The sequence below is a fragment of the Gallus gallus genome, chromosome 12 (genome assembly GCF_016699485.2).
Source record: "Gallus gallus isolate bGalGal1 chromosome 12, bGalGal1.mat.broiler.GRCg7b, whole genome shotgun sequence".
NCBI classification, from domain to species: domain Eukaryota; kingdom Metazoa; phylum Chordata; class Aves; order Galliformes; family Phasianidae; genus Gallus; species Gallus gallus.
In genome coordinates, this window is record NC_052543.1 from 72,527 (window position 1) to 95,146 (window position 22,620).

The 22,620-nt window shown below is 53.1% G+C and overlaps 1 protein-coding gene and 1 long non-coding RNA gene across 15 annotated transcripts in view; both read right to left on the reverse strand.

The window, feature by feature from the left end:
• Nucleotides 1-2,335: 2,335 nt before the first annotated feature.
• On the reverse strand, nt 2,336-6,045 carry LOC107054340. Its single transcript, XR_003072857.3, has 3 exons — nt 5,089-6,045; nt 4,398-4,569; nt 2,336-2,569 (listed from the first exon to the last, which is right to left on the reverse strand). It is a non-coding gene; the product is annotated as an uncharacterized LOC107054340 (long non-coding RNA).
• A 6,714-nt stretch (nt 6,046-12,759) lies between these two features.
• LOC112533350 (LIM and senescent cell antigen-like-containing domain protein 1) overlaps nt 12,760-22,620 on the reverse strand; it is a 31,422-nt gene continuing 21,561 nt past the window's right edge. For 8 of the 14 annotated variants that reach the window (XM_040646600.1, XM_040646601.1, XM_040646603.1 and 5 more), the window contains 3 exons: nt 19,657-20,193; nt 18,618-18,728; nt 12,761-18,508 (listed from right to left, as the gene is read on the reverse strand). In XM_040646600.1, coding sequence (XP_040502534.1) covers nt 17,784-18,508; nt 18,618-18,728; nt 19,657-19,819 — 999 coding nt within the window. In that variant the 5' untranslated portion in view covers nt 19,820-20,193 and the 3' untranslated portion in view covers nt 12,761-17,783. Of the gene's footprint in view, nt 18,509-18,617; nt 18,729-19,339; nt 19,467-19,656; nt 20,465-22,620 lie in introns of those variants that run through there. The other 6 variants (XM_046900025.1, XM_046900023.1, XM_046900024.1 and 3 more) reach the window with 6 other exon arrangements.

Sequence of the window (22,620 nt, forward strand, 5' to 3'; positions counted from 1 at the left end):
TTCTTTTGCAGGTACCGTCACTGCAGGAGCAGGTGCTCCCCGTGCCCCGCACCCTGCCCGCCACCTGGGAGCCACCGATGGAGCCCTTTCAAGACGCCGCGGTGCTCACGGAGGACCAGGGGCACCCAGCGCCCACCGACGTGTGCCCCCATCCCGCCACGGCTCAGCTCGCCTGCAGCGCTGTGACGCTGGAATCAGGCGGTGAGTTCAGGGGCTGCAGAGCGGGTGGCAGGCTGTCCGCACCGGGTGGCTGTGGGAAAGCTGCCACTGCCCCACTGGGGATGTTCTTGCTTTCCCAGCAGTGACAACGAGCACAGACATCCCAGAGGACATCGCGGACATCCATGATCTCCTGGCATGGCTCAACGACGGTGAGTTTGGGGGCAGCAGAGCTGGCGGGGGTCGTTGGCACCCAGTGGGTGTGGGAAAGAAAGCTGGCATTGCCCCACCGGGGATTTTCTTCCTTTTCCAGAAGTGACATCCAAGACAGGCATCCTGTACGACACCGCAGACATTGATGACCTGCTCACGTGGATCAACAACGGTGAGTCTCTCTCTGAGGGGCAGCAGAGCTGGTGGGGGGGTGTCTGCACTGAGTGGGCGTGGGAAAGCTGGCATTGCCCCACTGGGGATTTTCTGCCTTTTCCAGAAGAGACACCCAGCACCGACAGACTTGACAACGATGTGGAAATTGACAATTTGCTCACCTGGATTGACGGTGAGACTGTGGTCCGCAGAGGTGACGGGTGGGTGCCTGCACCGAGCGGGTGTGGGAAGACTGCCATCATCGTTTGGGGGGATGTTCTTGCTTTTTCAGAAGCGGCGAGTGCTCTGGAGGTCCCCCAGCACAACCAGGACCTGCCCGGTGTCACAAGAGAGGGGACCAAAGACACTGCAAACAGCTGCCAAATGGAAGAGCTGATGCAGTGCATCACTGCCACGGAGCCACTGAGCCCAGATGTCTCCAGCAGCCTCGACTCCTCTTCTTCCATCACAGAGCACTCTGACTCCTCCAGGGCCAGCAGGGAGCTGAGCAAAGAGACACAACCTGAACCAGGGCTCCTCAGCAACTTGCTCTGCTGGCAGCCAGCATCCCCTGAGCTGCCCGTGCCGATGCCCCTGGCTGCCCCTGCGCCTCCGTCGCCCCGCACCGCACATCTGACGGAAGAGTCGCAGTGGAGGCAGCCCCGGGTGGTTCTCACCCGCCTGGCCCTGCCACCCGGATGCATCTCCTGCCGGGTGGCAGACGAGCACCATGGGGACAGCACCGAGCCAGCCAAGTGCCCAGCGCCCGCCTGCACCACCACAAAAGGCAAGAGCACCGGGCACGTCCCAGCCAGAAGGAGGAAGCTGCCGCGGGGCCAGGATGTTCCAGGCCACAAACACCGGCGCTAGGCGAAGCTGGCTGTGTGTCAGCACGGCGCGCAGCAGGAGGACTCGGTGCCCATCACAGCCCAACAGCCGCTCGAGAGGGAGCGTGCCAAGAAACCGGCCCACTTGGTGTAGCAGGAGACGTGGCCATAGCCGACAAACACGGCTCCCTGTAGCCCTGGGCTCCTCGCTGGCCCCCACGATGCCCAGAGAGCAGCGGCAGTGTTCCGGGGGCACCAGCACTGGCCCCAGCCTTCCCCCTCCAAATCTGGGCTGTCCACAAACGGCATCTTGGGCTGGGGCAATGCGGGACTCCGAAGCTGATGGACCGCAAAAGTGTTGGACTGTCAAAGCTTTGGGCTGGGAAATGCTGGCTGGGCGGTGGGAAATGGTTGGGGGGTGGGAATTACTGGGGTGGCAAATATTAGGGTGGGGGTGGTTGTGGGGTGGGGAACTGTTGGTGTGGGGAATGGGTGGGGGGAGGGAATTTGGGGTGGGAATTCTTGGGGCGCTGGCATCTTTTTGAGGTTGGAAATGAAATGGCTCTACTGTGATATTGTTGGGGTGGGAATTTGGGGGGTGGGGAACTGCTGGGGTGAGAAATGGATGCTGTGGGAGATGGTTGGCATCAAAAAGGATTGGACTTCGTGACTGCTGGCATTGGAGATGTGGGCAGGGGGAGGGAATTTTGTGGGGTGGCAATTCTGGGTGGGAAATTGTACTCTGATCATGTTGCACTCCGAAATTGTTGGAATTTGGAGGAAGGAATTATTGGGGTGGGAATCTGGGGGGCTGGGAAGTGTTTTGCAGAGGGAGGGAACTATTGGTGGGAGGGAGCCGGGGGCAGGGGTGGGGGGGGAGGTGAGAAATTGATTGTGGGGTGGGAGCTGGGGGGTGGGAAATTGATTAGAGGGTGGGAATTTTAGGGGGTGGGATCAGAAACAATTGTCAGGGTGGGAAATGGTTGGGAATATCTATCGTCATTTATTTGCTGTTTTGTACGTTCAATTATTAAATGCTTGGCGTTCACTTTCCTACACCTCTGCCTGCAGTCGTTTGTGCAGCACCAAAGCCCCCCCAGGTCCCCGTGCCCACCTCTGGGGATGCTGGGGTGGCTGCAGCGAGCCAAGAGCTCCTCCAGTCTGAACATCTCCATCACCATCGCTGCTGTCAACCTCTCTGTTGCCTTGTTTTGTTCCTGGGGAAGGCGACAGTCACATGCTGAGCAGTGCGTGTGTTGAACTGGGGGCACTGGGCACTACTGGAGGCACTGGGAAGTCCACTGGGGGGCACTGGGAGGCTACTGAGGGCCGCATACAGCACTGGGGTGGCTCCAGGCAGCACTGGGGTGGCTCCAGGCAGCACTGGGGGGCACTGAATCTGCACAAGGAGACTCTGGACAATACTGGGAGGCAATGGGAGCTTAGTGGGGAACTGCAAAGAGCAGCAGGGGGCACTGGAGAGCTTTGGACAGCACTTGCAGGGTGGGAGGAGGTTCCCAACGTACCCGGGCGGCACCTTTTAACCTCATTAATTTGCTGTTCTCCAACATCCCACCCACGGCATTAAGCAATCCATTTCTTCCATGGGGGAGGCTTTCTCCTTGGGGCTGACCCCCCCCCCCCAGCGCCGCTTGGCTCTGCCCTGGGCACTGTGTTCCACGCATTCCCACCCTGATGCTGTCACTCAGTGACACATTTGTCACCAACAGACTCCCCGTGGGTCCTGAGGTGGGCTGGGGGGTGTCCTGTGAAAGCAACCCCAGTGACAGCCCCCAGCCCTAGAAGGCACAGATCCTGGAAAACCACCTTTAATGCTGCCAAAATCAGCTTCATCTCATCACCCTGGGACTCCATTTGGGGGCTCTGTGGAAGCTTCCCCTGTTTCAAGCTGGTGCTACCCCGTGCTTGTTGACGATGCTTCATGCTCTGGCATACACGCCTGCAGAGGTTAAATCTGCTCTGCACCCTCGCTTCAAGTCAGACCTTTTTCAACGGGTTCAAATATTCTCCCAAGTAGAAAACCAAAGGGACGTTCCAGCGGAAGAGCACTAGCAGGAGGAGCCTCACGCATTGCTGCTCCCAGGACCCACAGCACTCATTTTTCCCTGCCTGCACAACGCTTCTTTGTCTGCCCACGCACTCCTGGACTGGCTGAACAGAGACCTTCGACTGGAACTCAAGAGCAGAATGAAAGATTATGGTTTGTGGAAGAGTAGTCAAGCTACTTATGATGATTACAGGTACATAGCAAAGCTGTGCAGGAAGAAAATTAGAAAAGCCAAAGCACAGCTAGAACTGAGCTCAGACAGTAAGGTGAAGGACAACAATGAATATTTCTATAAATACATCAACAGCAAGAGGAGGGCAAGGGAGAATCTCCATCCCTTGTTGGACGCCGAGGGCAACTTGGTGACCAAGGATCAGGATAAGGCTGAGGTACTTAATGCCTTTGTTGCCTCAGTCATTAATAGCAAGACTTGTTACTCCCTGGGAAAAAATCCCCTGTGCTGGTAGATAAGGATGGGGAACTGAATAGGCCCTGCATTATCCACAATGAGATGATTTTGGACCTGCACCGAATGCTGGATGCTCGAGTTCACGGGGTCAGATGGACTGCACTTTGGAGTGCTGAGGCAGTTGGTGGATGTGGTTGCCAAGCCACACTCCATCGTCCTTCAGCAGTCCTGGCTAAATGGAAACATGCAGGTGGACTGGAGACTGGCAAATATGATGCACATCTTCAGAAACGGCCAGAAGATGAGCATGGTAGCTACAGACCTATCAGTCTTACCTCAGGGCCAGGATAGGTTATGGAAAGGATACTGTTGAGATTAATTAAAGGTCAACTAGGGGATCAGGCCCAGTCAGAATGGGTTTACGAATGGTAGATCCTGCTTGACAAAATAACTAGCTCCACGACACCGTGGCCACAGGAGACTCCAGGAGCAGGAGAAGATCCCGTGGAGGGAGGAAGCAGGGGCAGCTGGGCCTGCTGTGCACATATACTGACAGACATACAGATACCTTGTCACTGCTCTTCTGCCTCCACGTTTCTGGAGTACAGGGAGTTTTGTCTTCACACAGGAACTCCGCCAAGCCTGTATGTCCAGAGCTGCATTTTCCAGTCCACGGCACCTTGATCCCAGGACGTGCTCCGCCACGTGCTTCTAGGACATGAACATTTGCACAAAGGCCCCTGAAAGTAAAAGCATCCCGGCAGGTTTGCACTGCTCCCACACTCCCCAGCGCTCTCTCTAAAATCTCACACAACACAGACTCTCTCAGACTCTTGACTGCAGCCCAATAGCACAGGATCTCCCCTCTCACTTTATGAGAGAAGAGGCCATACTTTGTCTTTTTCAGCTTTGCAGATACCACCAGGCAAGAACTGGCTTTCCCACCCTGCAGCCAGGCATGCTCCAACCTGAGGGGTGAGTGGCTGTGAGAGGAAGGTCTCTGCGGAAGCGCAGCTCATTCCTCCCCTCTGACAGGGCCAGAAGGCACGAGACAAAAGAGGAAAGCACAGTGCGTCTGCATTTCCCTCGTGGCTCTTATTTCCTGCGTTACGGTGGGAAACGAGCTGAGCCGCTGTGCCTCTCTATTATGGTTAGCTCTGCAGCTCTGCCATCATCTTTAGACTCAGCTGTTCCTGTGCATAATGCTCCACACAATCACCCTGCAGAGCCCAAAGCCCTTCCTGGCTGCTGTCACTCACCTGGAGGTTGCAGGGTGCTGTGCCTCCTGCCTGTACCTGCTTCTAGGTGTCGCTTGCAAGACATTGAGAGTCCACCTGGTTGGAACTGCGGTCAACAAACACAAACGTGAAACAAGTAAGAAGGGATTCTTTTGTTTCACAGGCTTTCACCTTTGTTAAAACATGGTCTGCTGCGGAGCACAGCTGGAAGCGTTTCACCTGTGCAGAAAAGGGGTGGAGCCTGGTCCCAGCCCTCCCTAACCTCATTTAAGGGCTGGCTGTCTAAGGGGAAGAATCTCTACTGGGAGATCTGCTCTCTGGTAATACCTTCTGAGTCCTGCTCTTCAGAAAGGGGTCTTTCTTTACTAGCTTGAGTCCTTCACCATTCTTGGGAAAATTAAAACACAGTAAAGCAGCTCCATCTGCCACTACCTTTCACTACGGTTACCATTTTAGGTTATGGTTAAAGGTTGAACTTGAGAGTTGGACTGCTGCCACAAGGCTCTGGCTGTACCGGGCCTCCCTCCGGACTAGGCCCCAAAGCAGCCCCAGCTGAGCCTGGTCCTCCTCCAGCCTGGGCCCCAAAGCAGCCCCAACTGTGCCAGGCCCCCCTCCGGACTGGGCCTCAAAGCAGCCCCAACTGAGCCTGGTCCTCCTCCAGCCTGGGCCCCAAAGCAGCCCCAACTGAGCCTGGTTCTCCTCCAGCCTGGGCCCCCTTTGGTCTGGACCCAGAGGAGGCCTCAGCTGTGCCAGGCCCCCTCCAGACTGGGCCCCGAGGCCCCGACTGTGCTGGGCCACCCTCCGGCACAGGCCCTGCCTTAAGCCCCGCCCCCTGGGGACAGCTGTGCTATTTGCCTGCTTTGTTTTTTTCTCTCTCTTACCTCTTATTTCCCTGTTCTCTCCACCAATGCATTCAGATCCCCGGGATGGAGTGCGCTGATACTGCTGCGTTCTTCCTGCACCAACTGTCCGGGCGGCTCAGCGTGTTCTACAGAACAGCATGCCTTTGGGAATGCTTGGAGTATGTAGCCTGACAGCAAGAGAACACTGCGCTCTTCTGGCTATTTCTCAACATGTCAGAGGGACAGGAGTGTGCTCAGCCTTGTGTGGTTGCACGTATGCAAAAATCCCTATCGCAGCTGTAAACATCTTTGTTGTTCTGCTTTACAGCAGTAGTGTGTGACGAGAAGCCTGCCACTATCAATTTAGAGGAGGTAATTAATTGTGACAGTTCCCCTTTCTTCTTCCCTTGACGATGGAGGTGATGGGGTTCTCCTATGCTATGTGCTGGTGTAATACCTCTGAGCCTCAGTTTTGATGGGTTCAGCAAAGCTCATGGCAACAGGCTTTGGTCAACCTCAGATCTGCTAATGAGATAAATAGATGATGATAAGAGAGACCAAAAGAAAAAAACACGAGGCAAGAGTTGTTTTTTTCTTCTAGTCAGCACGCCATCGCTAAATCTTCCATACTGTGACTTTTATCTTGATAGTGATGATCCCTTAACCTCACACGTTTAGCACAACGCTTTCTGTTGTGGAGATTCCCACCAGTGACAAAGCATTAGTGCCGCTTTTCTGCCTGTCTCTTTTTGTCTGTATTTTCTGGCGTGTGGGGATTTCTTTTAGTGGCCCACAAGCACTTCCCAGATAAGCAAGCAGCACAGGAGGAGGCAGGGGCAAGAGGCAGGAGCAAGGGCAGAGTGGTTTCTTTGTTACTAAATGGAATGACTGTATTTTCTGCATGTGGATTTGCCATAGTGCTTCTTACAAGGCCTAAGGGTGGGATGAAATGTGCCCTGAAGCAGGTGTGCTTGCAGGAAGGCACAAGAGAAATGCAAATCATTTACCCCCAAAATGCAAATCATTACCCCAAAGAGGGTAATCCCAGGAAAAAGAGGGGACAGGAAAAAATCTTTTCTATTAACCCCAGACTTGATGGGAAAGGAAAAGCTGAAGAAGCAGGTGTGTTTGGGGGTGTTCGTCTTCTAGACTGCACCCAGAGAAGGCGAGTGATTCTGATGCCGCAGTCTTGGAACTCCAGTCAGTACACAGCTGGGAGGATTTCTGGGCTGAGATGAATTTCTCTCTCTGCAGCTGCTGATCTATTGGATTTTGTGTTCTAGTGCACGGAAGCTTTTGGGCATGATTTATCCTCACTATTCCTCACACTGGGTGGGAAAAGTTGGCACTGGATCTCACATAGCAGCTTGTAACAAAGGTTGGACTTGCCAATGCCTTCCACTGTCTCCACTCGTCCGGTGCCTCCTTGAAGCGTATGCCTCATCAGGAAATCTTTTCTTATTTCCTAGCTCTTGCGCAATAAAGAAGCATTTCAACCGCTGCTTCGTGCAGCAGTACAGTGTTTCCAAAGAGAGAAAAACACTACTACTGGCATAAACTGGATTTCTACTGTTGGTAAGGCTGAGCTGAGAACTGGGCTGACTGTTGCACCTGGGATTGTGTGCGAAGCCTAGAGACACAGGAATAACTTTTCCTTGCAGGTTGAGCATGTGCAGTGGAATTGCCAGGTCACAGCCTGAGCCAGTATGTGAGCACATGAGTGCCTGGAGCTGGGGGAGCCTACATCCACCCTTCCTCTTTCTCCGTCCCAGCAGTGCTTCTGGGAGCGCGTACGCAGTCAGTCCACAGGGGTCTCCTCAGCCCCCCCTGCGCCCCCCCAGGTCCGTCCCCCCCTTCTTCCAGCGATCCAGATTTCGAAGCGGAGAAGGCTGTGTTCCTCAGCTCACCCCTTTCTTCCAAACTCTCGCTCGGAGGGGTGAGTTGATTGCTCTTTCTTTGATAGCTTGTCCTATAGTGCCTAGATCTCAAAGAAAGGCTCTGTCGTTGCCCTTGTTTGCTTTACAGCATGTCAGAGGTCGGTCATTGCTAGGAAAGCTTGTGCTTTAAAGCACCAGGTTGTATAGAGAAGGTAATTCTAAAAGCGAGCTTGCCAGTTCTTTTTTACCTAAGTGGTTTTTGAGCAAGGAAAGATTGGAGATGCTGTTTGCTCATGGAAGATGGAGAGGAGGAAAAGCAAGTAAGACGCATGCTGTGCATAGCCACTGCATGCCACCTGCACCATTTCCCCCCTGAACAAAGGAGGAGCAGCTCAGCGAGCGTGGCCTGGGCCATCGAAGGGAACATCCAAACATCTGGACCAACACCAAATGGCTTAATTCCGTATGTTCGTTGTTTCTCTGTTGTTTGTCTCACATCCTTCTGGAAAGAAAGCAGGAGGAGACAGACCTCCGATTTGATCCTGTTGTGTGTGATGATTACGGCTAAGGGGCAGAAGTTGGTGCTTAGGCAGGGGTAAAGCTAGGAAAGCTAAGCCTCGTCGAGGAACGAGAGATTAAAGTAGAGCTCATTCTACATGGCTGTTCAGCACGTTGAAGGTATTTATCGTGCAGCAGGATCTGTCTGGCTGCAGGAACATGGTCGGATACGTTGATTCCAGTAGAAACTCAGTAAGCAGCGGCGGTGTGTGCAAAGTGCTGATTGTAATGGACTTCTGCCAAGGTGAGTGGGGGCTCAGCGTGTTGCTCAGTGGTAGGTTTGGTCATTTTCAGTGCTGACAGGAAACGTGCATGCAAGGAGTGACCAGAAGGGTTGGAGCCAGGGTCCGCCCCTTCTGAGACCCCCTTGAAGGGCTGGCAGTGGAGGGGCAAGGGTATGTCGCTGGAGATCCCTGCATACCTGAAACCTGCTGAAGTTAGGCAGCTTCTTTCCTTTCTTTCTCTGCCCACAGCTTTGGCATGTGAGCAAATCCTCACTTGCTGCAGCCTAGGACCTTGCTGTCATTGCTGCGCTTTCCATCACGTTGCAGTACCCAAGCAGGAGGCTTACATCTCTCCTCCTGCACGGGCACAACCACTTCAAAGCATCTCTTATGAGAGAGATTACTTTGTTCAACCAGTACTGGCAGCAAAGTTATCACTTGCGATCACTGAGCCATTTCAGCACATTTTTTTAATAGGTAAAAAGTATCAAGGGAAGATTTCTGCCTTTACCTGGATGAACCTGTCCACCATGTTCTGGGTCAGGCCTTCTGACTTCTTCTTGGCTTTGCTTATCCTATTGAACAAAATTTAAACAAATAAAGAATGAGAAATAAAAATAGGTGGAAGTCAGCAAACACTTGTTTCTCCCCTTTCACGCCCACGACATCATTCTTCACTTGAGAGTACAGTTCACATGGCAGCAGGTTTACTCCCTTACGCAGTGTGATCCTACAGAGCGAGGTATGAGTTGGCTCCATCAGCGCTCAACTCCACAGCACTGTCTACTGGGAAGATGAGGGCTGCCCCTCCGAAATGCTGAGACAAGCTTTGGTAACAAGAGCCCAGCATCGCCGAGTTCATGACCAAAACTTTTTGCAAAGCAAATACGACATTTCCTTCAGAGCTTCATCTGTAGACCCACGTCACACTTTGACATTTCCTTCGCTCCTTTAATAAATATTCCCACTACAGACTTCTGACTTACACAATGCTCCAAAATCTTGCCTGCGCTGTTGAGCCTAACTCTCGCATCAGGCTAACCCCATTCTCATACACATAACGGCACCAAAAGCTGGAGCAGGTTATTCCAGGCACACAAGCGTGACCGGAGAACAAGCTCCAAAGCATACTGAGACCGTACGTGCTTCCTGCAAGGCTCTGACAGCGCCACTCTCCCCAGTACTGGACACAGACTCCGTAAACTGCATAGTCCAGAGCCAAGGTGGAAAAAAATAAAAGCAGGTACTTGCTCCAGCATCATACCATGCTGCCCCCTGGACCCAGCATGGACCAATTAAAGGTCAACCAGGGGATCGGGCCCAGTCAGCATGGGCTGACGAACGGTAGATCCAGTTTGACAAACCTGATTCCATTCTGTGACAAGGTGACCCGCTTAGCGGATGAAGGTAAAGCTGTCGATGGGGTCTACCTGGACTTCGGTAAAGCCTTTGACACTGTACCCCACAGCATTCTCGTGGAGAAGCTGGCTGCCCACGGTTTGGACGGGCGTATGCTCCGCTGGGTGAAACACTGGCTGGATGGCCAGGCCCACAGAGTTGTGCTCAATGGAGTTAAATCCAGTTGGCAGCCAGACACGAGCGGTGTCCCCCAGGGCTCGGTACTGGGGCCACTTCTATTCAACATCTTTATTAACGGTCTTGATGAGAGGATTGAGCGCACCCTCAGTAACTGCAGAGGGCACCAAGGTGGGAGGGAGTGTTGATCTGCCTGAGGGGAGAAAGGCGCTACAGAGGGACCTGGATAGAATGGGTCGATGGGCCAAGGTTAACTGGCCCATCAATGGGGGGGCCCATTCTGTGGGCCCATTCAATGGGGCCAAGTGTCGGGTCCTGCATTTTGGCCACAACAACCCCAGGCGTCCCCCCAGGCTTGGGGAGGAGTGGCTGGAAAGCTGCCTGACGGAAAGGGACCTTGGTGTCCGGATGGACAGGTGGCTGAATATGAGCCAGCGGTGTGCCCAGGTGGCCAAGGCGGCCAATGGCATCCTGGCTTGGATCAGGAGTGGTGTGGTGAGCAGGACGAGGGAAGTCATCCTGCCCCTGTACTCGGCATTGGCGAGGCCTCACCTCAAGCACAGTGTTCAGTTTTGGGCACAGAGAGGACACGGAGGTACAATCAGATCCTGCCCAGCAGTGCTTCTGGGAAGAAAGCATCCACCTCAGAGCACAGGACCTGAGATTGTCCTCTGCTCCTCCCACCGCCACTGGACTTCAGCAGAGCTGTGCTGGGATGTCCTCTGGAGTCATACACACGAGCACAAGCAATGCATATGCAAGACCCCTTGGGGGAGCTGCAGTACGACGTCACATCAGGGAACCTGGGACAGATGCAACACCTCAGCCTGATGGGCACACCTCCTCCAAATAAAAAAACATCCCAGACTTTCCTCAAGAATCTTCCAGTTACTTCTAGACATCCAAGCCAGATTCCATGAAACAGCTGGGAGATAAAAAAATGAAATACAACTATTTCAATGGCCTCCTGCCTCTTTGGTCCTTACCCTTCTGGGGCCATCCGCTGCAGTGGCATACTCCATCACTGAAACCACGGTAAAAAAAAAAGCAAGAGTCAGCATCCCAGCAGTCCAACACATCAGTGCTGTGAAGGACACTTTGCCAGGTTCAGAAACATCTTGTATATTTCGATTTTCATTGGTTGAACAAATGGGTTTGGGGGAAAAACACAGGGGAAATCAAACTCCTTATGCCCCTGGGATCAGATCGGGCCCCTCAGTGCCCCAGAGTCCCAAAGTCTCTCCTCGCTCACACACCCCTACAACCTCTCAGCCCCCAAAGCCAATGCTTTAACCCTCAGAAACCACGCCAGAACTCTCCCCACAGAGGTCTACAGTCACTCACAGGACCCTCAGCCCCGCAGATCCAAAACCTGTCCTATAGTGCCTAGATCTCAAAGAAAGGCTCTGTCGTTGCCCTTGTTTGCTTTACAGCATGTCAGAGGTCGGTCATTGCTAGGAAAGCTTGTGCTTTAAAGCACCAGGTTGTATAGAGAAGGTAATTCTAAAAGCGAGCTTGCCAGTTCTTTTTTACCTAAGTGGTTTTTGAGCAAGGAAAGATTGGAGATGCTGTTTGCTCATGGAAGATGGAGAGGAGGAAAAGCAAGTAAGACGCATGCTGTGCATAGCCACTGCATGCCACCTGCACCATTTCCCCCCTGAACAAAGGAGGAGCAGCTCAGCAAGCTTGGCATCTCAGCAAGCTTGGTAACCCCCGTGGGGGGAGGGGCTCCCCTGACTGTTTCTCTTCAGCTGTCATGGCAGGTAAAGCAGCAGGCTTCCCCTGCTCCGATGCCACAGAGTTGCATGGGGGAGCAGCACCGGGACAGGGAAAGGAACCCTTGCGGCCCCAACCACACTGCCCTGCACACTCCTGTGCAAGGGTTGGGTTATGGGGATATGGATACAGTAAGAATGTGAGATGGGTTTGGGATGGGATACGGATATTGGATGGAAATTCGGATATGGAGATATGGAATAGGTTTGGAATGATAATGGGATTGAATAAGTGTAGGGAGTGGATACGGGGTGGGACATGAATATTGGCATGGATGTGGGCTGTTGGATGGGCCGTGGATTTGGGGTGGGTCAAGGACTTGGGCACCCCACCACCACAGCGCTGCTTCCAGCATCCAGGCTGTACCCTCCCAGCCCCTCCAGCGCTACTCCCCATGCCCCCCCAGACCCATCATGACCCGCAGACCCCTTTGCTACTGGGGGCTCTGGGGAAGATACAGGGGGAATATGAGGTTATAGGGCACTGAGGGGGCTTTGGGGAGGGATATGATTATTTAGGGGGCTGGGGGGGAGCTATAGGAGTGGATATATGGGGTTATGGGGCTAGAGGGGGCTGGGATGTGTCTATAGGAAGGATAATGAGGGATATGGGGCTATGGGGGGGTGAAGGGGGATATGAGGCTGTAGGATGTTGTGAGGGGGTACAGAGTGATAATGGGAGGGATGTGGGGGGATACAGGGGGGCTGTTGGGAGCTGTTGGGGGATATAGGGATATATGAGGCAATAGGGGGATGTGGGGGGCTATAGAGATGGATATGGAGCTATAGGGGGTTGTGGGGGGGCTGTTGGGTTGCATATAGGGGGATATGGGGCTATAGGGTGGGCTTTAAGGGGATGTGGCGCTAGAAGGGTCTCCCTTTCCCCTTCCCCCAGCATTTCCCTTCCCTTCAGTTTCTTGTTATTTTAGGAATGCTTTAAGCATTGGTGTGCTTTACTGAGAACGTTTCTTCCCAGTCTGTCATTTCATAGCAGGGTGAGTAAAATGCTAGTCATGACATTTAAATTAGAACTGAAATTGTTTTGGAATAGAATATAATTGTTTTGTGGTTTTAAATCTGAAACGTGTCTTCTCCTTGGGCTTTGGGTACAGATATTGTTTAATAATGACTTTGGAGAAGGTTTCAGTATCCAGTCTCCTGATCAGGAAGAAAGAAGAAGGTTTTTGGAGGACTTAATCATGAGTCGAGCTGCTGCTGAACCTCCACTTCCAACATGCAAGCAGGTGAGGACGCTGTGCATCTCAGTCTTTCCTCACTGCAAGGTACCAGTGACTCAGTCTGTGCTTCGGCGGTGATTTTCCATCAGCACTTCTGCTTGTATCCAAGCACCAGGCATCCGCTGACGTTGTCTGATGGCTTTAGCTGTAGCCCCCCACAGAACCTCATAACCCCTCAAGGACCTCCTCAGACCCGGTACACCTCCCCTGTAGCTGGCCCATAACCACACAGAGCCCCATAGTCCCCAACAGCACCCCATGTCCCCCATTGTGCTCCCACTGAACCCCCCTACTTCCTGAGACCTCCTTTACCACCTCTAGGACCCCCCCGGGATCTCACAAACCCCCACAGTCCCTGGCAGGACACCCATCACCATCCCAGGACCCCCTTAGCCCACGTGGGGCCTCTCCTGACCCCCATCCCCATCAAACTCTTGTACAACCACATGGTGCTGGGGCAGGAGCAGCTGCTGCAGGAGAGGAATGTGGAGCTGGAACAGGTGTAGGGCACAGATGTGGGTGAAAGGGATGTGAGGGGCATTGGGGGAACAGGACCATGGGAGGATCTGGGGAGGATCTGAGGATATGGACCACAGACTATAGGAACAGAGTGCTGCGCAGGAGAAGACAACGTGTGAGGTAAAGGTGGGACTTGTGGGTGCGGGGACATGGGGTGGCATGGGGACATAGGGGGCCTGGGGGCATGTGGGGAGCAATTTAGGGTCAAAATGGAGGATGTGGGGTGGTGTTGGAGTGCATTTATTGATTTCTTCCTGAGAGGGGATTGGGGTTTCCTGTGGTCCAAAGGTGGAACCCTGATCCATAACCCCACATAACCCATAACCCTGTGAGCACCATAACCCCATATGAGGCTGGGGGCAGTGATGGGTCTGTTACTGGGTTGTTCAGGGGTTACTGTAAGGTGGCTCTCGGGCCACTGTAGATCAGCAGCCTATATCTGCCCCTGACCCCCATCTTGCCCACATCTTGGTGGCTTGGCCGGTGCCAGCCTCTGGTTGTGGTTTTAGGCTCCAGAGCTGATGTCTGCCTCTCAGGCTGTGACTTTAGGTCCCAGGGCCAGCGCTGGCTTCTCTGGCTGCGGCTGTGGCTTTTAATCCTTGGGACAGTGCTGGTCTCTGGGGCTGTGGCTTCAGGCCTCATGTCCAATGCCAGCCTGTCTAACCGTGGCTGTGGCTTTAAGCCCCAGGTCTGGTGCCGGCCTCTCGGGCTGTGGCTGTGGCTTCAGGCCTTTGGGCCGGTGCCAGTCTCTCTAGCTGTGTTTTTAGGCTTCAGGTCTGGTGCTGGCTTCTCTGGCAGTTGCTTTAGACGCCAGGAACGGCTTCTCTGCATGTGGCAGTGGCTTTAGGCCCAGGGGCCAAGGAAGGCCTTTCGGGCTGGCACCCACAGCCTCTGGGCAGCGTTGGCCAGGACCTCACTGCCTCCGGGGGAGGAAGTCATTTCACATTTTCTCCTCAAAATACCAACTTTCTCCCAAATGTATAACATTTTCTCCCCCAAAATAATACCGCTTTCTCACCAAAATAAGACATTTTCACCACAAAACACAACTATTCTCCACATAATATGACTTCTCAACTGCAAAATACAGGTTTTCTTTCAAAAATAAGACACGTTCTGCACACAATACCAGCCTTCTCCCAAAAATACAGATTTGTTCTCCAAAATCAGACATTTTCTATACTACTGTTCTCCATAAAATTACATTTTTTTTACGCATAAGATGACACTTCTCATGAGAATATAAAATTTTCTCTTGCAAAATACCACTTTCCTCCCCCAAATGACCATTTTTCTCTCGAAAATACCACTTTTCTTCAAAAAAACAAAAAAAAAACCGATATTTTCTCTCTTAAATACCACTTTTCTCCCCCAAATTTGACAATATCGTCCCCTGAATACCACTTTTCTCCCCCAAAATACCACTTCCCTCTCCAGTCTTTGACATTTTCTCTACCAAAATACTACATCTCTCACGAAAATAAGGCATTTTTTTCCCAGAAGAACGCCACTTTTCACCGGAAAATAAGGCATTCTTTTCAGAAAATACCAGATTTCTCCCCAAATTATGACAACTTTGTCCCCCGAATAACACTTTTCCTCCCCCAAAACACCACTTTTCTCCAAAATATGACATCGTCTCCCCAAAATACCATTTTTCTCCCAAAAATGTGACATTATCTCCCCCAAATACCACTTTTTTTTGCAAAAATATTTTATTTTCACCCCCAAATACCAATTTTCTCCAAAAATTCTGACCACTGCTTCCACAGAATAGCACTTCTCACCTCAAAATATGACATTTTCTCCTCAAAATACCAACTTTCTCCCAAATATATAACATTTTCTCCACCCAAATACCTCTCTTCTCCCCCAAATTAAACATTATCTCCTACAGAAGACCCCTTCTCTCCCAAAAATAAAGCAATGTCTCCCTAAAATACCACATTGGTTTTGAAAACATGAAATTTTCTCCCACAAAAATAAATAAATAAATAAATAAATGCACCTCAGAATTTGACATTTTTGCTCCAAAATACCACTTTCCTACCCAATATATGGCATTTTCTCTACCAAAAAAATGACACTACTCACAAAACTGGGCCGTTTTCTCTTGCAGGATACCAGTTACCACCCAAAAATGACATTTTCTCAGCCCAAATTGAAACCAATCACTATCAATTTTCTCCCCAAAATAAGTCTTCTCACCTGCTAATACCAATTTTCTATTGAAAATAAAACATTTTCTCCCCCAAAATACCAGCTTTCTCCCCAAAATAGGAAGTCGGCAACCATTACACTATTTTTCTCTTCAAAATAAGGCATTTTCTTCACAAAGTACCACCCTTCTCCCAAAAATATGACATTATCTCACCTAAAATACCACTTTTCACCCCAAAACAAGACCCTGTCTCCCCCCCAAAAACCCCACTTTTCTACGAGGAGGGGGTTTCCCTGCGAAGCCCGGAAAGGAGCGATCTTGACTTCGCCTTGAGTTCTCCCTGAGAGCACATTGGATCATCACAGCTCATTGGCTGTGTGCTACTCGCCCTCAATTTCTGGGAAGCCGGTGTCCTGTTAGGACAAGAGGCTGCTCTTGAGATACTCCTTTAAAGAATTAGGAATAATTAATTGGTATCACTGTCCAGCCTGTGTGGCTTATAGTAGACTCCCATGGTGACATCCACATTATTTCCCTGTCCCTTAATCCAGACCCAGAGGCTTTCAACCGCGTATTACTAACTGTAAGCTCCATCCCATCCAGCCCGCCAGTACATGTAGCACCGCCATCCCATCTCACCTGCCCTGCATCTCCGGCCTGCAGAGCCCAGAGCCATCCATCACACACAGCACACCCCTCGCAGGACCATTCCCACCATGTCTCACTCATGCTGACGATGCTGAAGCACACAGGGACTCCAACTTTGCATGCCAACGTGAAAAACCAGTAATGCATAACAGCCCTGCACCTGGGGGGCTGGTTGTTCCCTTGGGAGCTCTGTCTGTGCCTGTGTTGATTCCAGTGAGTGCAGAGGTGACGTGTGATACTGAGGGCACTGCTTTCTGCGGGGTGGATGCAGCTACCGGTCGAATTCACCAAGACAAAGCCTCCCAAGTGAGCATCCACCCCGAGAATGGAAGTCCCCCTGATAGGGGGGGTTGTGCGAAAGAAATGGCTTCCCCAGAAGCAAGCAGCAGGCTGGAGTCGGCAAGAGAGACACTTGCAGGGCCACCCCTGGTGTTTGATCAGGTAGGAGCTGTGGTTGACAATCTTCCCACACATGGGTCATTTGTAGCACTTCTTCCACGACTGTCATCTCATGCATGTGAGGAGCCCTCTGCTCTGCACAAAGCCCTTCTCACACTCAAGGCATTTCTAAGGCTTCCTGCCGCGTGAACTCACTACTGCAGGCACGTATTGGACTTCACCCAAGTGCAGACACTCTGCTACCTCAGCAGGTTCGAGCTGTGGACAAAGCTCTTCTTGCAGGCTGCACGTCTGTAGGGTTCCTCACGTGGATCCACTGGCGTGTGATGAGCTCCCAGCTCTGGACAGACCTCTTCCTGCAGTCAAGGCACTCACAGGGACTCTGCTCTGGGTTGGTTCTCTGGGGCTTACTAAGGAGCTGAGCTCCAGATGAAGCTCTTCCCACACTCCCTGCAGACAGAATTTCTTCCTTCCTGGTGACATATCGGCCCAGCTGAGGTTTCCTTTGGGTCCTCACCTGCGGCCCCACAGCAGATCGGATTCTCTAGGGGAGATAACAAGAGACTTCCCAGGTATCTCCTTCCACACAGCCCTGGCAGAAATGTGCCACCTGGCAGAGGGTGTGACACATCCCTCTCTGGACTCTCATGTGCATGGCCTCTCCATATAGCAACAGCAGCTGAAAGAGAGCAAAAGGGGGTAATTCCCAGGCAGGCAAGGAGGAACAGAGTTCAGTTCGGCCACGGAGCTCTTCCTCTACTCAAGGGATTTGTAAGGCTCAGCACCGCACAAAGCCACAGGTGGTGACCAGGCTGGGGCTCTGGCTGAAGCCCTCCCCACGTTCGGGGCTCTGCAGGCTCTGTATCGTGTGTGGTTGTGCTGGTAGTTAACGAGGCTGGAACTGCTTTTGAAGCAGTTTCGAAGAATCTTAGGATACTTCTACAACCTGTGTGCGCTGTGGATGTGCTTGTGGGTGTTGAGACGAGGTCTGTGTTTAGAGCTCTGCTCACACTCAGGACACGTAAAGGCCTTCTCTCCTGTTTTGAAGCTGTTGCCACGCTCAGGACACTGAAAGGGTCTCTCTCCTGTGTGGATGCGTTGGTGGCAAGTGAGGTGAGAACCACTTTTGAAGGTCTTCCCACACCCAGGACACTGAAAGGGTCTCTCTCCTGTGTGGAAGCGCTGGCGCAGCTTCAATTCAGACCTCCTTTTGAACCTCTTCCCACACTCAGAGCGCCTGTAGGGTCCTTCCCCTGTGTGGATGCGCTGGTGATTGGTGAGGTGGGATTTCCATGTCAAGCTCTTCCCACACTCAGAGCACTTGTACAGGCTCATTGCTGAGCGTATGCACTGGCAGATAATGACGCTGGAATCTATTTCAAAGCTTTTCTCACACTCAGTGCATGGATTCTGCTTTTTCTTCCGGCACACATCCTTGCTCCCGGGTTCTTCAGGCTGCTTTTGACCTATGTTGAAGTCCAGTGAGCTCCTTCCTGTCTTTCCCAGACGCTTTCCCAGTGCCTTCTTGATGTGTTCGCCCTGACCTTGCCGCAGGCCTCCTTGGACATCCCTTCTGATCTCTCGCACACAGGCACTACCCCACCGCCCTTCAGCCACACCACTTTCCTGCAGATCCTCCAGTATATCTGTAATCCCAATTCCTGCTGGATGAAAGAAGAAATCCAGAAATAGCACACGGTGCCCAAAATAAAACACAGACAGAGATGACTCTTACAGCCACAACCTCCTCCTTCCCTCCCTCCAGCACCTCACCTGGGCTGAGGTCTCCTGGCACGGCCTCAGGGCTACGCACATCTGGGATCCAGGGGTCCTTCCCTCCTTCAAGCAGGGAGATCAGCCTGGGTCTGGGGGCTGGAAGTGGAGCTTCAGTGAGAGAAACAGGGGAGATGAGATCATTTCCATCGTTCCGGCACAGTGCCTGTTCAACATCTCCACTCTGTGTCCCTCCCCATGGAGAAACCACAATTTGGGCCTGAATGACACTGGAGCCACAGCTTCCTTCCTTTAGAGCAAAGAATGCTTTTGTAAATCTAAGACGTAAATCTCTGAAAATTATGATGGGATATTTTCTTTAAAATTAACTTTTCAACAGCTCGTTTATTTTCTTACAATATATCAATGACCAAGGCATCGAAATGTCTCCATGGCAACTGAATGGAAAATCCTAAATTCTAAAGGAGTACCAGGGAGTCATCTATTAGCTGGAGCTGCTGGCACCGTGCAGCACAGCAACACAAGGGCTGGTTTTCTTCCTCCTGGCTGATGCCTGCTTGCCAGCACTGACTCTGGGGCTTTTATCAGAGTGCTGTGCATACTAATCCCTTCTGAAACTCACGCTTTTCGGTATTTCCTTTGTTGCTGCTGTAGTTATCAACACGTAACCGCACGGTGATCATCCAAGCCTCAGCTTGCAGAGGCTCATTCTGCACAGCCAAAGGTGACCTCACGAGGAGGAAAGGCAGCAAAGCCCTCACCCAGCCAGGCCACACACTGGTACGTCTCCAGCATCACGTCCCGGTAGAGCGCCCGCTGCGCAGGGTCCAGCAGCGCCCACTCCTCCCTGCTGAAATACACGGCCACCTCCACAAAGCTCACGGGCTCCTGCAAGCAAAGAGGCTCCTTGCTGGGAACAGCCGAGGCCCAGGGAAGCAGCTCACACACGACAGAAACTCCCGTCCCAGCCGCTTCTCCATCCCCAGCACACGCATGCTGGCTGAGGGCACCTCCCTCTCCCCCTGCATTCACATCCCTCGCCCCTTGGCCTCTCCTGCCTGCTTCCCCCAGCCCCTACCTGACACGGATGTGCTGTGGCCATTTGCTGCTCTCCCGCAGGCTGGGATGATCACGGCTGGAAGGGAGAAGTTGAACTGGAGCCTGCAGGAACAAGAGAAAGGGCAGGGCAGCTGGGAGGGAACGCAGCAGTCCCTCTCCCAGCCCAGCCCTCCCCAGCCCATCTGCAGGGCACTGCCTGGGGGATGGCACACCAGGCCTGGCACAGGAAGACAATGAGCAACAGCACTGCTAACGCTCTGGCTCAAAGAGACGAACCATCACAAAGCTGTCTCAAACTGGGGGGCTGAAAGAACTGATAGCTGACACCCAGTTCCACAGCAGATTCAACACATGGATTGTGTGCCTAAGACAAAGCATGGCAAGGAGGCGGTCATCTTACCCCAAAACAGGGAGCAGCCCAAGCACCCCTCAAGCTCTCCTGCACAGCAGCGGGCTGCATGACAGGATCTCCCCTGGAGGAGGGATGTCTCGAGATCACACCTGCACACAGATCCCTCGCACCTTGACGTCGAGGCACCTTGCTGATGCAGATCTTCTGCAAGAGACCCAAGGCTGGTTTGGAGCTTTGTGAGCTTCTCTAAGGTGATGTATTAGAGAGAAGATCCAAAGGCAATCACGGAATCGTAGAACAGCCTGGGTTGAAAAGGACCTCAAAGATCATTGAGTTCCAACCCCCTGCTATGTGCAGGGTCACCAACCACCAGACCAGGCTGCCCAGAGCCACATCCAGCCTGGCCTCGAATGCCTCCAGGGACGGGGCATCCACGACATCTCTGGCCAACCTGTTCCCGGGCTTCACCACCCTCTGAGCAAAAAGCTTCCTCCTAATACCTAACCTAAACCTCCCCTGTCTCAATTCAAAACCATTGCCCCTTGTCCTATCACTATCCACCCATGTAGACAGTCGTTTCCCCTCCTGTTTATACGTTTCCCTCAAGAACTGGAAGGTCACGATGAGGTCCCCCCGCAGCCTCCTTTTCTCCAAGCTAAACCAGCGCAGTTCCCTCATTGCACCAAGAATGCCTCGGCGGCTGCATTTCCCTCCTCCCCCTCCAGGGGGCGCTGCTTCCCATTCAGCTGAGCACGCGGACTACGCTCACTTCGCGGGGACGTCCTCAGCAGCGCGCGCCCTTTGCAGCAGGCAGCCTGGGCTGCGCTTTACTGACCTGCTGCTTGGGCACGTTCTCAACGTGTGCTCGAGCCAGCCCGCAGGCTGCCAGCTTGTCATCGTCTATTACGGGAGCCCAGTGCCGGAGCTGGTGCAGACGCTGAGCGTGCTCAGGGCCCGCAGCTGTGTGCTGAAGGCATCTGCAGCAGCTGCCGGGACAGCCTGAACAAAAGCCTTGGGAGGGGTTTGCACAACCCCAGGTGAGCCATCAGCCGAGCGCTCAGCGCACAAAAGGTAACGGTGAAAGGGCCGCTAGAGGCAGATATTGCCTGCAGGGTCCCCGAAGGGAAACTGGGGGCTGCCGGGGAGGGAAGTGGAAAAGTTCCCCCTGGAGGCTTTACATTCCATGCGTGCAGAACGGTGGAGCGAGGTCATCTCCTGTGTCTCCTGTGGCCCAGACGAAGAAATGCACTCCCAGCTACGGTGCGTTACAGAGAGCCAACCGGGCAGCAGAGCACGCTTGAGCTCCTCCGCTCACCTCCTCGCTGTCCCAGCTCCAGTCCCTTCCTGTGCCCCTCGGAGCCCAGCCCGGGCTGCAACACGCCTGGGAACCGCTGCTCCCCTCGTTGCAGCCCGTCTGGCCCAGCAGACCTGTTGTGCTGGGCAGGAGCTGGAGCCGGGACCGGGGTCCCGCCTGGGGTACAGCAGTGCCGGTTCCGCCCCGCCCGGCGCCGCTCCCCGCTCCCCTCCCGGTGCTGCTGGCAGGGGGCAGGAAGCGTGCGCTCCTCTGCACGAGCCACGAAGGGCACCTACCTTGGGTGCGGAGCAGGCTGCTCCCAGCTCCGGTGCAGGCAACCGGGCTCCTTGGAGTCGCGTAGAGCAGAGGACGCCGAGTGTCCTCAGCCCGGAGCCGGCCGCAGGACGGCCTTGCTGCACCTCCTGCTGCCACCGCGGTGCTGCCCGGATGGCTTCCAGCCAGGCTCTCGCCGCTTCAGCACAGGCTCGGGTGCCAGGCAGGAATTCCCCCAGCGAGCGCGCCCCGAGCCGGCTGCCAGGCCTTCGGCAGTTTCACAGCTCATTCTCATGGCACATCCCACATGCAGACTGGGGAGGGAGGGACGGGGACTGCGTCTTCCTCACTACACAGCAACACTGGATCCTGCACAAGGCACGTCCGTCTGTATTCTTACGTGCAAATACCAACAACTTCAGATTCACCCCACTTGAAAGTCCACTGACGTGCGGAAATCAGACCCTATAGCCAGTAAGGATATAGAGCAGGTATGTGTTTATTGGTGACGCGCGTACACCCCGGTGCAAGGGGGATCGCTCCACCTAACTTGCACACCGTCCGATGAAATCGTGCTATAGATATAGGTCGAACTAATACATAATCAGTAGTTGACAGGAATTCGGATACATATTCACTACATTCCCGAGAGCCCATTAGCATACAGTCCCTCCCCCCCCTTGCGCGTGCGTAGTAGGTCGTGATGATGAAGGCTCGTAGTCTTCCTCGCGAAGGCTCATAGTCTTCCTCGCTGCAAACTTCTGACCCCGAAGGGGGGGCATCCCCCGAACTGGTTTCAGCTTGCACTTCAGACATCTAATCACCTCCCTGCCAAATGTTTTCGAGCTGTTCTCCGGTCCTTTTCTTTATGGCCTTCATTCTCCTTGTTATTCCAGACCAGGTGTCTGTGAAAGTGCTTGGAATCCCTTGTTTTCTAATACTTTCTACATAAACTATCTCTATTTGCCCCTTATGTCTACCTTGTGAAGCTGCTTTCTCTTTTCTTGCTATGAAGCCCTTCTTTCTATACTGCAGGGACCTGATTTTGGCCTTCAATTCCCCCC